This window comes from Streptopelia decaocto, assembly GCF_964273445.1.
Source record: "Streptopelia decaocto genome assembly, chromosome: 1".
Lineage (NCBI taxonomy): Eukaryota > Metazoa > Chordata > Aves > Columbiformes > Columbidae > Streptopelia > Streptopelia decaocto.
Genome location: NC_138663.1, coordinates 59,175,436 through 59,190,239, shown reverse-complemented (window position 1 = coordinate 59,190,239; position 14,804 = coordinate 59,175,436). Strand labels below are relative to the sequence as shown.

The 14,804-nt window shown below is 42.6% G+C and overlaps 1 protein-coding gene across 1 annotated transcript in view; it reads left to right on the top strand.

Moving 5' to 3' along the window:
• RFX4 (regulatory factor X4) overlaps positions 1-14,804 on the top strand; it is a gene marked incomplete at both ends in the record, with an annotated part of 93,278 nt that overhangs the window by 4,777 nt on the left and 73,697 nt on the right. Inside the window, one exon of the mRNA XM_082057627.1 lies at positions 14,174-14,260. Coding sequence (XP_081913753.1) covers positions 14,174-14,260 — 87 coding nt within the window. The remainder of the gene's footprint in view (positions 1-14,173; positions 14,261-14,804) is intronic.

Genomic DNA, 14,804 nt, shown 5'->3' with positions numbered 1-14,804 from the left:
GGGAGGGGGAACTGCAGTGCTTTTCACTGCTCTGCAATCTGTTATTTACCTACAATAAAGAAAAGGTCTTTAAAAGGATGAAATGAAACAAAGAACTAAACCAAGCTTTTGCATAACAATAGCCAGAAAACTATAGGAAACTATTTCATTTATTTAAGTTACAGTTTAGGGTTTACAGTCCTCAAGATTTTATTTGGGTAAAACCCTCATTAAAGAAGGGACTTGGAATTTGGACAAGTCCAGCTTTTGTCTGCGAGACTGTAAAGAAACCTGTAGCCTCAGCTGGTCTATCGCAGCTGCACCTTTACTGCAGTAAACATCTATTGAGCAGAAGATCTTCTTTAAATTAGAAAGGACCATTTTGTGCTAAGATACATGTGATACTGTTAGAGTTGTCCCACAGAAAGTCACCGATACAGTACCCTGCGTCCATCAGTGTCATTGGCTTGTTTGCTTTTAGAAAATAAGGCTGGTTTTCAGCCACCGATGCAGTGAGTGTGCAGGCAAGAAGATTAGCATGGCTGTAAAATCTGCGGCATCTCCCAATGCAAACACCTTTGCATTTTTCCAGCTTATTTTGCAAGTGGTTTCCAAGTTAGCACAGCCATAAGGAGGAGCCTCCCCTGGGATGCTATTTCTATACATAGGATTTCACCATAGCAAAATAAAGATGAAATCGCGGGATCACTGAAATCCACACAGTGATGAAACTTTAGTACCTCTTCAGATGAAGACTTTTGAAGAGGTGGCCTTAAACACAGCCAGGGCTTGATGGTTCATGACAATGCCATTAGAGCAGCAGTGGGCCGTCATGTAACTAATACAAATATAAGGTCAGTCCTTCGGGGATACTTGATGTGACATTTGAGTCCAAATAATTAGCTCACAATTCCATGAGCACTGAGGTTTGCGAATTTTCTGAGTTCACCCACTTGTCTGTTTCCCTGCATCTGTGTTGGATTTTCTATTTGTTTCATTGTGTCTGAAAATGAATACCCTGTACGATCCGACCCCCCTGGAGCCCAGCGCCCCGGCGGCCGAGGGGATTTGATCACTAACATTCTAGTTAGGAAGATGGATAGCATAAAGGATATTTGATGGCTGAGCGAGCCTATAGATAAGTGTAGGAAGGAAGAGTATGTGGTGATGATTAAGCCACTGGAGGCCTGTGTAGGTTTTTTATGATGTCTGTAGTAAAAACATGTTTACACACATCTTTCGTGTCTTATACAATTACACATGTTGAAGAGTTTCTGTAAGTATTTAAAACTGCAATACAGTTTGAGGTTAGAGATGGGTCCTGATCCTGGCATGTCTGCTCTTCAGAGAGACACCTGTTGAAGTTCTTGTGTGTGTCCCTGAGAGGGCAGGTGCCCGGGGTTAACTTGTCATCATCCCTCTCAGCAATGGGAATGGTTAATAACTTAATTGCAGCTATTTTACATGCATAACTAGCAGTCTTGGCCTGTCTTCATTTGCATTTATTTTCTCCCAGGAGATCTGCCACAAGAGCAGTTTATTAAACATAAAATACTAGCCTGTGTTAAAAATGGTGCTTGAAGTTAGTGGTTGAGTCTTTCTGGTTTGCTGCAAGAGCTGTGGTTTCATTCTCTGTATGTAAGTCTTCAGTTAAATATTTTCGGCCCAATCTTCTCTTTCTGATAAACTTGAAATCAGGAAAAGTAGAGAGGCTTAAATAAGAGCCTTGTCTCTCACCGCATCCAGTAAGGAAAAAAAAAAGCTTGTTTGCAGCTTAAATTGCTTCAAAACTGAAACACAGGGCTCAGCACCGTCTCATTTGTTTCACTTCAGCTACAGTTAACCGCTTGATTTTCAATTATAGGTAAGTGAACTTGATTTCTCGAAGATGGAATTTGTTACAGGAACCAAGGAGTCAATTCACAGCTATGAGTGATGGCTTTACAATAAATTACCAGCTTATCCTGAGCATTTTTTGTGCAGGATCCCAAATATTATGGTGGTGGGAAATAATACATTTTTAGATAGCTGGAACATTCTCTGAATGAGTGATTTCCTGAAACTTACAACTCTGGGAATCAGAGGTATTAATTTCAGAGCAGCAGGCTGGGGACATATGCTGGGGTTTCATTGGTTTTCTAGGCTTGCCATAGTCTGATGCTGCGGTTGTCGCTCTGAAGAAACTCCCTGCTGGAGCTTTGTGTGCTCATGAACCCCATGGCACAGGCTCAAACACTTAGAAACACAAAATCCTTTTCTCTAGGGGTTTTGATTTGCTTGCTGAGATTGTATCTAGAAAAAGGGAGATTTGCGTGGAAGTAAGGACTGCAAGTTTAGCGTGTTAGAAATTATTGTGCTTTTTTATTTTTATTATTTTTTTAAGAACACTGTCACTAGGAATAGAACTACTTGTTGTTTCTCACCTTTCCTTTCTTCTCTTTTTAAACTTTCACTGCTTAGAATAATACTATCAGGCTATCCTGTTTTCTTCAATGCAGCCGTTTTTACTGGTTTAGTTACTTGGCGTAAGACCCACAGATACTCACGTTAAGTCAGATAGAACTTGTTATATGAGAAATGTCTTGCATGCAAATGTAAGTTTGCAAATGAGACCCCTAAGTCAACAAAACAGTGTGATTACCGTTTTTTTCCCTGTACTGCGCATGAGCTTTCTGCCCTTGTATATATCTATTAATTCAGATGTGGCTGTGCTAGATTTCTAAAGCAATACCATACCAGAAACGCAGTGGCAAGGGGAATTTAAAAGCAGTGAAAAAAGCCAAATGTAGGCCTAAATACAGATACAAATGCAACGGTAGGAGGGTTAATGTACTACTATTTTTTTTTTCCTGGAACCCTATTACTTGCTAAATGACCTCAGAAGTGCAGATCTACCTCAGCTGCAGCTGAGGAAGGGGCAGCATGAAGGGGGAGCCTGATTCATCAGTGGGGTCTCATGAGATGTCAGCCAGTGCTGGGGGGAACCACCTGTGTTCCAGAGCTAGGTCCTCCATGGTGTCAGCAATACATACCTCATTCAAAAGGTCCCACAAAATATCCTTTCCACAATGCATAGTACTTTCCAGCACCCTGTAAGGAAGGTGCAACCTGCTGCAAATGCCTGAAAGCTACCGTGTGTCAGAGGACTAGCAGGAAAGGCTGTGTGTTTTGCTAATATTCTAAAATCTTGCAGAAACAGGTCACTTATTGAATAAAATTTGTGGATAATCGTAGGAAGTAGATTCAATCCTGTCCTTCAAAGCTGGGGGAGAGTGGAATCTTCAACAATCTGACTTGTGTGGTTCTCATCTCATCTGATATTTGGTTTAACCCAGAGCATGTGGCAGAAGGTCCTAGTTAAGGAAATGAGTATTTAATGCTGTTAGGTTCTGCAACGTAGCTTGCAGGCACCCTGCTCTTAGCTGTTGCTATCTTCAACACTTAGAGAAAAGTAAAATCATTCCTGTCCCTCTACTCCCTACAAAACTTGAGCAACACAGGGAAACAGAAATTCCTGCCTGGTCCTTAAGGTGATAGTGACATGATGGATGATGTAAAAAAGGTGGTGCAAGCAAATGTGGCAGTGGAGTCCCGCTCCACAAGTGCTACGTGTCAGGGCATGGCAGTAGCATGCTGTTCTGTCACGAGGTGTGCCTGTTCCAATTATGTATGTTCCCCAGGTACATTTGCTTATGCGCTGGGTAGAGGGAATGGCTTTCTCTGCATCTCCTCAGCCACCCCTCAGCACAGCCCTGCAGCTCCAGGTCTCTGCATGCCAGACCTGGCTGAGCAGAGGGTCAGTGATTTGCTGGTTGACATGCTGGAGAGGGGCCATGCCCAGTGCTGTGTGTGAGATGGAGATCCCACTGGGGACAGACGTGGTAGGAGAGCCAGACCAGGAATTCTCATGCTGAGCATGACAGGTCTGCAATGCGTGCTTCGAGTCTGTAAAAGCCTGCTTCTTCTGGGCCTCTCAGAGTCAAGGGTGGAAATGGGTTATATTTTAGTTATCAAGGAAAATCTGGCCTTATGAGAGGCTGTGTGCAAATAGCACATTTGCTAGTGGTGTGCTGTGTTTGCACACCAGCCTGTGGCTCAGCTGGGTCTCCTGGGTGCTCACTGTGTTACACCATACGGCACTAACATGAAGGAGGAGCGCTTAAGAGATCTCTAAGGTCCATGGCAGAGCAAGGCAGCCCCCAGGTGAGATTTACCCCGTGCCTTGTGCAGGCTGAGAGCAGGACACCCAGCAGGACACTCTGCTTCTCTGCAAACTGTGGCCTGTCCATCCTTTATCCCAAGTAGTGGCAAGAACAGATCTTGCTGGTTGGAGTGACTGGCTGCCACAGGTTTCCCAACGTTGGTGCTCGCATTCCTCTCTTAAACACAGAATCATGGGGACAATACTAATGTGGGGCTCCCTCTAATGCAAATATTTTAATTTTTTTTAAATGAATTGAGGTAGGGACAGTGAATGTCCTCCATTGGAATGAGATGAGGAGGGCTGCATTTAGAGACCGGTTTAATCACATGGATGGAGCAGCGTGTTCACCTCTCCTCCTTGCTGGGTCATTTCCACTTTGAGCTCTGCAAACAGACTGTCTATTGAGCAGTCAGTGTTCAGTGCTGAATATTCAATACCAGACTCTTGTTTTGGTAAGTCTTAGGCAAAAAAATAAAAGGAGGAAAGAAGACTTCTCTTTTTTCTCATGTTCCCTCCCTGAGTTTGCTTTGCATATTGTTCAGAGGAGACTGGGGGCTCCTCAGAAAAGCCAGGCTCCTAGTTTTAAAAGCACCGGTCTAGTTTCATAGTACTTTCTAAGTGATGGGAAGAGACAGTGCAAAGGGACTAAATTCATACAAGGTTTATGAATCTGTAAGTCTATGCACAGCAGGACTGAGTGAAGACTTCGCAACAAGCATATTTAGGCTGTAAACTTAGTAGCATGAAAAGCTTGCTCTATATACACAAATAAGTTCTGAGAGGTACCAGCCTTTGTGGGAGTATGCTATGATGATTTATTGATGTATTCTCTGCTAGTTTTGGTATGCAGATATTCTCTGGGTGTGTTTTGAGAGCTGAAAGAAATCTGTTTCTGTCTAGTTAGTGCCATATTTGTTCACAAAAATGGTTGTGAGTAATGTAATGGCTGCATCCTTTGACAGTAGTGAGCAAGTGCTAGGTTTGGAATAGATGTGCATAAAGTGAGGAAAAGTGGCCACATTTGAGCAAATACAGCATGTCTTTCCTTTGATTCACGCTCTTCTTCAGTCAAGTGATTGTCTTTCCTGCTGCAGTGATTACCTTCTGACACCTGAGTTTTCTTTGCACGTGTGTCTGTATGTCTCTCTTTTTCTCTTGTTCTTTCAGTCTGCCTGACTCGATGCTGTTTCTGATTAGAAATATTTACTGTAGTCTTCTTAATTCAGGAGCTAACCTATTTTCTTCTGAATTTTTAAAAAAACTGTCCTCTCTGTAGTTACTCTTTGCTTCTATACATTATTTTTGACCACGACCTTTCCTTTTTCCTTTTTAACCTCCTTTCCAACAACCAGCCTTCTTCCTCTTCTCTCTCCTTTCTGCGCCCCACAGCCTGTTCAGCCAAATTACTCCAGCCTTGTGCACTGGTGAAGTGGAGCTGAATTAAGGATTTGAGGGCCCCATGTCTTCTCATCCACACTGTTGAGCACCCAGGAATGTTTTACCCAAGAGCTCGTGAGCAGGGACTGCCGTAGGGTAGGAGTATAAGATGTTGTGATAGGTACCCACAAAACGAAGGCCCTCCTCCTATGAGCTCTCCAGTGTGCCTCACATTAATTCTGTTGAATAAGAAGTTAATGAAATCTGGGGCAAAAAGGGCACCAAGAGACTGGCCTTTATTCTGGGGGAGAATAGGACTGGCAATAATCAAAGGCCATGTTTGCCTTTTCTTGGAAGGACACATTGCTGCTAAATCTGAGACAACAATAACATTTATATTGCTTCATGCAGCAGATCTTGAAGGACTGAGGATCTATAAGACATCATGTTGTAGTACGCTTTGCTATATGCAGAGGTGGTGCTTGGAAAGCATGTGATATGATTGTCTTGCTGATGGAAAGGTTGGCTGTATGTTGCACAACCATGTAAGTTAAGTGCCCTTGGAGAGGTGAATTGGTCAGATACTGGTGTCACTAGTTTAAATGATCCTAGGTGAGAGTGAGGAAATGTCACTGTACTGAAACTGGGCCAGGTGAGTTTCTCTTCCCATGAAATGAGGAATGGCCTTGATGTGGCAAAAAACAAGTGGCTATATACTGTTCTGGTGAAACTTACTTTTCAAATAAAAGGATAGATAGCATCTGTGTGTGACTGGGAGAGGGAAAGGGCTACTCCCAGTTGACATGCATACTCAGTTGGAAATGCAATCGCAATATGATATGCGATTCCAGAGAAGGGAATGGCTAGGACCTTGAAGTCCTGTCTGTTCCAGGTTGGAGACTGCCCTAGATGCCAGGATCAATATGCAGAGGAATCTTATATTCTAGGGTTCGTGAGTGTGCTTGATCTACATTTGGGCTGCAGCTTCTTAATGAGGAATATTGTTGACAGAGAACTTCAATGAAAGTACGACATTTAGATGAACTTCAGCATGGTACACAGAGTAACAAGAAAGCAACATCTCATAAATTCCAGATTTCCTACCCAAGTATTCTAGGAGAGTTAAAATATGATGAACTATGGTGCTTTTTCTTTTTTCTTCTTTTTTTTTTTTTTTTTTTTGTACCAGTTTAAACATATCATGCCAATTTTAAAATATTCCTTATAAAATAGGTTAACATAAAATCAGTACTAGGGGCAAAGACCTGGCCAAACAAAACAAAAGAGCTCTCACAGATTCAAGGAGGTCAATCTTTGCATTCTTTTGATATCATGGTGAATTTCACAATGCTTCATCAGAATCACCAGTCAAAGAAAAAGGACGAAAACATTCCTGCCAACATCTAGTAAATGCCCTGTACTAATGTCCATTAACCCTGAAATACTTCCAAGAGAACTCTATGCCAAGAAGAGAGAACAAAAGAAAGGACTGCAACAAGAGTGCCCGACATTTTGCCCTGTTGGAAACGAAATAAAAAGTTAGATTAGCAAACAAAGCACCAAGGTATCTGGCAGCTTGTCAGGGTAGCGGCTCTACCATCTGCACCAAGGCCATGTGTCACTGCCATCCCTGAGGAGCAGGTCTCTTGGAAAAATGGAAGATGGCTATGCAGGACCAAGGAGGACACTAGCATGATTTCCTGTGGAGTCTGAAGATGCTCCTGACAGCTCAGATGCACTGACTGAAGGGTACATGCCTTGCCAGCCGATGGCAATGAATGAGGTAGTGAGGAGAAAAACCAGGATCTGTGTGTCAGGTCTACTTCGATGGTCAAAGGAGCTGTTTTGTGACTGAGGAGTGTCTATGTGATGGAGTAATTGGAGGGAACAACAGTTGCATGTCAGCCCCAATATAGTCTCACAAACCTTTCATTTGACAGTGGGGAGGAGGGAGATCCCATAACCTATGAAAGCCTAATTCTTAGAAATTCCCCGTGTGTGTGATTAGCTGTACCTAATAGCTTGTTCTGCTTGATTTTAGTGGATTTCAGTAAGTTTAATGCACTCTATGGGAGCCAGTGCCTGCCAAGCCTTGTCATGTTACAGGCACACAGTTGTTCATAACATTGTGCAGGGGCCAGGCTAGGAGATATTTCTCAGGTTTTGGTTTTAAGGCAGATTGAGGTTTTATAGAAAAGGTGATTTTTTTGGTTATTTCCTTTCAAACAGTGTGGTTCTTGAAAAGCTTTGATTGTGCTGCTGTAACCAGCTGCCGCAGCACTCCAGCAGTATCACACTTCTCAGGTGGTGGATGCAGATATAACCAGCAGTGCTGTGCTGCAAAGTGTGTGGGAGATTCAGAACATGAATCATCTGCTTCTTGTCAGAGCAGGTGTGATGTGCAGCAAGTGCTAGAGCATGCTTTTAATAGTTTAAGGGTCAGACTTCGGGTTTATCTCCTAATCACATTACACCTGAAAGAAAATGATGGTCTCTTTTGCCTTTAAAGGATTGTTTGAACTAGTGTTTTGCCTTCTGTGTTGATATAACTAATTGAACCAAGACACTGAAGTGTTATAATGTTTAGTTTTTCATTGCACCAGAGAAAATATTAGATGTACTGGCTAATTTTTTGCTTCAATTCATATGGCAGCTAGAAATCAGGTTTGCAGTGCACGAAGGGATAGTCAAAGCAGACAGACTGTTCAGAGGTTATGAATTTAACAGCTGTAGAGGTTAGAAGCTCTCTGTCCACAGCTCTGGTGCAATACAGACAACGTGAACAGAGCACTTGTTGGGTGGTGGCATGTCTTGCAGCATGTTCTGCAGAGAAAAAACCCAATGATCATGCAGACCTCAGCATTTATCCTAAGCCAGACAACAGAAGAAGCTGTCAGGGCAGTGATGGTTTTCCCAAAAAAGATGTAGAATATCACGCCATCAACTTCACTGAAAAAAAAAAACCAAACTGTGGTAGATACATTTTCTGATTAGTGCCATGGGCTAGCAATCTGGAAACTGGAGGTTCCACGATATTTAGTCAGCCTCCTGAGCTTTTGAGGTAGTGCTTTAACTTGCTAAATTGGCTGCTTGCAACCACTGTCTCTTGTCCTAACAGATCAGACAAGCAGCTAGGCAGTATTGCTGGCCAGCTCAGTACTGAGGCACTTGGCAAAGAGATTGCTGCAGGAAGAGATGAGTTACTCTTCCCTCTGAGAACGTCAAACAAACAACTCAGAGGGGTGCTAGGACTCCATATGCACGACAGGAGTTCCTCCTCTGTCACAGGAACTGTAAAATTAAGTCCGTCGTCACTTCTGAATATGCTTTTTTCCATCAGGTCCTCCTGTAAATCCACTAAAATTTGGTGGTCCATTTATATTTGCATATCTACATTTTATGTGCCTTTGCTCACAGTTACTTTCTATGTTTTTCTACATCTTCCTTGAGAAAATGAGGAAAGAATTACAAGAGCAGCTATGAGTAAGGAGTTGGACTATTGCAGCTGCACCATCCAAGTTAGTACATCACTCAGGGTGTAGTTTGGGTCCCGGCAAATCTCTGATTCTTATTCCAGAGGTAGCTCTGTTCCAGTAACAAGCAAACTTCTGTATAGAGCATTTGGTAAATTGTCACGCTTGTTAGCAAACTGCTTTAAAATTTGGAGCATGGGAACCAATCTAGAGCTGAAGGTGTATGAGAGGGATTTCTGTGCAACTGCCAAGGCTGTGGCGAAATAAGCGCATGGTGATTGTGCAGACTCTGATACTATGATAACCACAAACCTTGGCTGTGTTTCTAGAACATGAGGATTCTCATCTCATACTATTTCAGTAAAAAAAATAGCAATTCGCAGTTATGCCAGTGATATAACCACATCCAGATCAGAGGATATGGCATAACTGGGGAAAACCAGTGCAGTCAGCACCACAGTAATGAGGTGAGGCAAAAATGCCCCTAAGATTAGGTGACCACAGCATTTCATTCTGCCAGTAAAATCTCTTAATCTTCCTTCAGGACACACACAGGTGTCCCAGGGCTGCAGTCAGTGGCTCTGGGTGTGCTCGCCTCCCAGCTGTGTGGGCACAGCCCCTCCAGCTGCTTTTGCCATTCTGCTTGGGTGCCGAGCAGGACATGGTGGCTCTCAAAGGCTGGCAGAGGCTGTGATTACAGGTTGTGCTGATCCTGCAGCAGCTCTTAACCCTCCTGGCGGGACAGCAGCTGCAGAAGCCTGTGCCAGCTGTGATCAGACCCACCTCCTCTTCCTCTCTGCAGCGCGGAGCCCAGGTGGCTCACATACTGCCCTCGCTATGGCTGTGTACATGTGGGAGCAATGAATGCTTTCTTTTCTGGGCTGCAAATATGCTAAGCCAATAACCATTATACAAACAAGAGGGAGTAATTATCTTGTTAAATGTCCTGGCAGTACACAGGCACCGCTGCTGTGTCCTCTCACCTCAATTGGTGCTCTGTAAGGAGAAGCCTTTCAAAAGTGTCTTCCAGGAGAAGGAGACAAGGTGTCAAAATAATTTGGCAAAGGTATATTTAAAACCACATTTCATGCTTCTATTTTCTGATGGGTCATGAAAGCTCCTACCCTGAGCAGTTGTCATGTGGTTTGCCTCTGTTCTGGGGAGTCCCAGGCCTACCTTCCCAGCTCAGTGTTTGAAGCACCATACAAATAAAAATATACTTGTCAGTGTGAAGGGAAGAGCCTTGCTGGGGACAAGGGAAAGCCACACAAGCCTCTGGTCTGCCAGATTTTGAAAACAAGTTTATTTTGAACTTCCCTTGTTGAAAATGTGGTGGGCACATTTAGTGGAAGAGGAATACTGTCATGCTTGAGGTTTGGTGCCTGTGTCAGTCTTAGCAAGATTAGGATCAAGAGAAGAGGCAAAATGATGGCCAGAAGTAGTTCCATAGTTCTTTTAAATCCATTTTTCAGCACTTTGTTGGGAACAATTTGTGGTTTTCGTTTGTTTCATAATCAGTTGTTCTGTCAGAAAGCTGACACTGGAAAAATGATCATCATTTTAGTAACTATCTCCTTTCCCTCATGTTAGAATACTGCAGAAGATACCATGTATTTGTATTCAGTGGTATACAAAATTATATAACAAAAATCGTTAAGCTGAAGGACATAGTTGTGTGCTTCATTATAATTCACTTTTGACCTTTGCAAAATTAGTTGATAGAGTATTTAAGGGTGCATATTCAAAACACCATTAAATACACCGTAGTTGCATTCTTTGCTAATAAGATTCTAATAGTTTCCATACTGTGTCACAGTACAGAATTATCAGCATGTGATTACCCAACATTTTACTACTAGATATTAATTAATCAATATATTTATTTTGCCTGGATGTTTTTTGGCTAGTGCTGATCCTTGCTCAAGCCACTGTGCTGGTTCAGCTGGGGGTACAGTACGTTGGGGCTCAGGGTGTGAGGGAGTCCTAGAGAGCAAAGAGATCTGCAGGGTCCTGACGGGCAAAATTTCAGCAGAACTGTGGTTGTATTTTCTTTTTTTCAAATTTCATTGTATTTTCTTTTCTTTTAATAGTTGAAGGCATTATTATTAATATTGGGAGTTAAAAGGCTTGTAAAAACTTTTTTCTTTATACAAACAGTAAAAAAATCTACTTAGTAAATGAAGGTATTTATTAGAATATTTATTCATTTTTTAGATTATTTATTTATACTTAAATCACTCAGTTTATGAGATAATACAGCCTTTAAACAGCTAGTTAGTTTTGTCGCATTTTGGCATTTGACAAATAATTTGACAAATTTGCCATAAACTCCCTGACATTTTTGCTCAAAAGAGTTAGTTTTCTTCATTCTTTGCTGCCAGACAGGTCATGCATCTTTTCAGGCTTGAAGAATTTCTATCAGCTATTTAAATGCAGGGCCACAAAGACAAAGCCAGACTCAGGCTGCAGCGAGCTGAACCGGCGTGATTCAGGACCAAAGGAGTTGCAATACATAATTAAACAGTAACTGCGCCCTACTCCATAGACTTTATATCTTGCAGCGTGAACTGCCTGCTTTACCAGTGAAAAAGAGGTATATGCGCACTTCTCAGAGACAGTGCATGAAGAAGGATGGGGAAAATTGTTACTGAGTGACGCTTAAAAAGTTGTTTTTCTTTTCCTGCTACTTAGAGAACATGAGTAAAGATGGCTGCTGCCAGTTCCCTGCTGCCGAGGGAAGAGGATGCGTCCCAGCTTCCCAGCTCTTGGTGCCGGGAGGAAAAGAAAGGGCAGAGCTGGGCATCGGTCTCTCCTTGGCGCTAATGGCAGCCGCCTTTGCTTTTACTCCCTGTGGCTGGGCTCTGAGCCAAGGGAATTACATACAGCCATGGCTGTGTGCTGAAAGGAGGAGGAGGAGGCAGGGTAATCTTTCTCAAGACTTCTTGCACCTCTCTCTGGTGCTGTCCTCAGCAGCAGGTTTCTGTTCACCTCAGAGTGATCGGTGAGGATCCAAGCTCCTGTGCCTCAGCTCGTGGTGCTAAAACGGGAGAGGAAAGATGCTATTAGCTCAGTTTTAGGGAAGCAAAAGGAATCTGGCATGAAGCAGCCATCTCGTAGTGTTGGCCTTTAGACAAGGAGGTGATACACCCCCACCCGATGCAGCTGAGCAGCATGAGAAGGGAAAGCCTCAAAGTTTGAGTCGCCGCAGGCCTGTGGGTTGGTAACTGAACAGGAGCTGATTAGCGCTGGCCTCGCTGGCAAGTTTTAAACTGCAGTATCAGCAACCTTAAAAGTGATATTTATACAAGGCTGTGTTGAATTTGATGGGTGAATAAACATCCTGAGAAATCAGTTGACAGAAAGAGTTATTTTTGCTGATTTTCAGAGAAGTACCTCAAAGGAGCAGGCTATAGGGAACAGGCAGCGTGGCTGTGGGGCACAGAGGAGTTTGATGGTGAATGAGGAAGATGCACACAGAGACATGCTCTTAATGGTGAAGGCGGCACTGCAGCGTGTTGTTTACCACAGGCAAATAGGCAGAGAGAAGGGAATGGCCTGGAGCTGCCACAAGATCTCTTACACTACCTGAAAAACAGAAGTGCACAAAGCAACAGTACCCGGGGTCTCGTGACAGGGCCTGGCAACCAGCTCTGAAGGGCTCTCAGCAGACCTTCCTGAAGTCCTACACAGATGTCATTGCCATTTTGTATGTGTGACCGTGCAGAGTGTATGTACAGAGGAATATACACAAGTCTGTGCAATGCTGTGAGTTTAAAAACCATATTTTTTTTCTGCGGGATGTGCTTGACCATGACTATTCATATGCTCATTTCTTGGTGTCTAGTGTTGAAGTCATACCAACTTTTACGTTCTATAAAGCAGATGGGCAGCTTTGTCAATACACTGGGCTTCTGCTGTCCCTTCACACCTGCTGCTGCGATGGGCTTTCTCCTGGCTGGCAGGCTGCTGCCTGCGCTGTGCTGGGACCCCCGTGTGTCTTGGGGGGTGGCTTATGGAAAGGAATCTGCAGCCATTTCCCTGTCTTTGAAGGTGTTCCTGGCCCTGGCAGTTTGCTGACAGCAAGGCCGGTTTCCCCTTATTTCTTGTGCACCTCTTCACTCAGTGGGTTTTTTTCCTGTCGTAACTTGTGGGGTTACCTTGCACCCTTCCCACCTACCCTTCTTTTTCTTGCTTTGACCACAGCATAAGTTCATTTCTGCCCACGTGTGTGCCCTTGAAAAATAATCTTCCAAGGGAAGTCAGTTTACTGTAGTAATATGCAGGGACTCCAGGCAAACTCAGGGACTCATATTTCATACTTTGACCAAGGAAACACAAAGGAAGGTGCAACTTTTGCCCTGAAGACCTGTAACAGTAAATTCTGCTGATCCTGGTGCATCCTCTAAAGTCATCAGGGGATGTATGTTATAGCTTTCAGAGAGAAGAACAGCAGGGTCCAATCAATGTAATGCTGTACTGAGTGGTGGGAATAAATTGGGAATGGGAAAGAGGGAAGACAGTAGTGGTTGAGTACGCACCGTGGAGCAACAAAGGTCTGAGTAGCGCAGCAGCTGCTGACTCACTGCATTGGACTCGTAACAGGGTGGAAAAGATCTCGGTGGGGCCTGGGACTCAACCAGGGTGAGCGGGGTTTTGTAGGACTGGACTTCAGAGAGTGCAGTTTGAGCCCTGTTGTAACAAAAATTCACATGAATGATTGATTTTACACACATGAAGAGTTCTTTCACAGCCAGAAGGAACACTCGAGTACATAAGTCTTTGCCAGACTAAGACTTAACAATCAATGCACTTTATGTGTTTCAGTTGCCCATATAGATGATTATTTTTTTCAATGCATCATGTGAGCAGGAGAGAATATCCTGAGGAGGTTTGTTATGTACATGGAAGTGTTTCAGTCTCTTGTTTGAAAACAAACAAAAAAATGAAACTAAAAAGCAACAGCAAAGTTTGAAAGAAAGAAATTATTTTCTTGCTAAATAACCTCAGACTGAACATGTTTTAACAGAAATGCTCCAGAACACCATCTGTTGAAAAACGGCACTTTGTTTAGTTTTATATGTTGGATGTTTATTTTTTTATACAAACACACACAAAAAAGAGCATCTTTGTTCTTTTGCAGAGAGTTGGATTGAACGATGTCTTAATGAAAGTGAAAACAAACGTTATTCCAGTCACACCTCTCTGGGGAATGTTTCTAACGATGAAAGTAAGTAACTTGTCATTCATTTAAAATCAGTGTGAACATGGCCAAGTGCTAATTTTCTTCTATATGTTGCTACATCTTGGTAATATTTTTAGTACTCTGTGGTTTGAAGAGTCAACTTGCTTGACACATCCAATGGTTTCACTATTTTTTTTCTGGAATATTTGCTATTATGCACTATTTCAAAGGAAGTATTACTATCTATTAGTTAAAGCAACCAGAAGAATTTGTATATCACTGACTAAAGGTTGACTGACCTCTAAAATATGCTATTAGTATTAGCTCATGAGTAAAAACCATCTGTTTTGCTTTTCACTGGTGAACACCATGTGGTTGAAATACAGGAAAAATTGTGCTGGTTTTCAGTACTACTATATCAATTCATACATACCAAGCATTTATTTTAAGAATTAAACAATCATCACATTAAAAAAATCACATATTAAATAATGATATTGATTCTTTTTTGGTCATGGAGTGAGAACAATTATAAATCTAGCTGATTTTAAAATATCTTTTTTTTTTTTCCTCATATCTTCTATCTTGA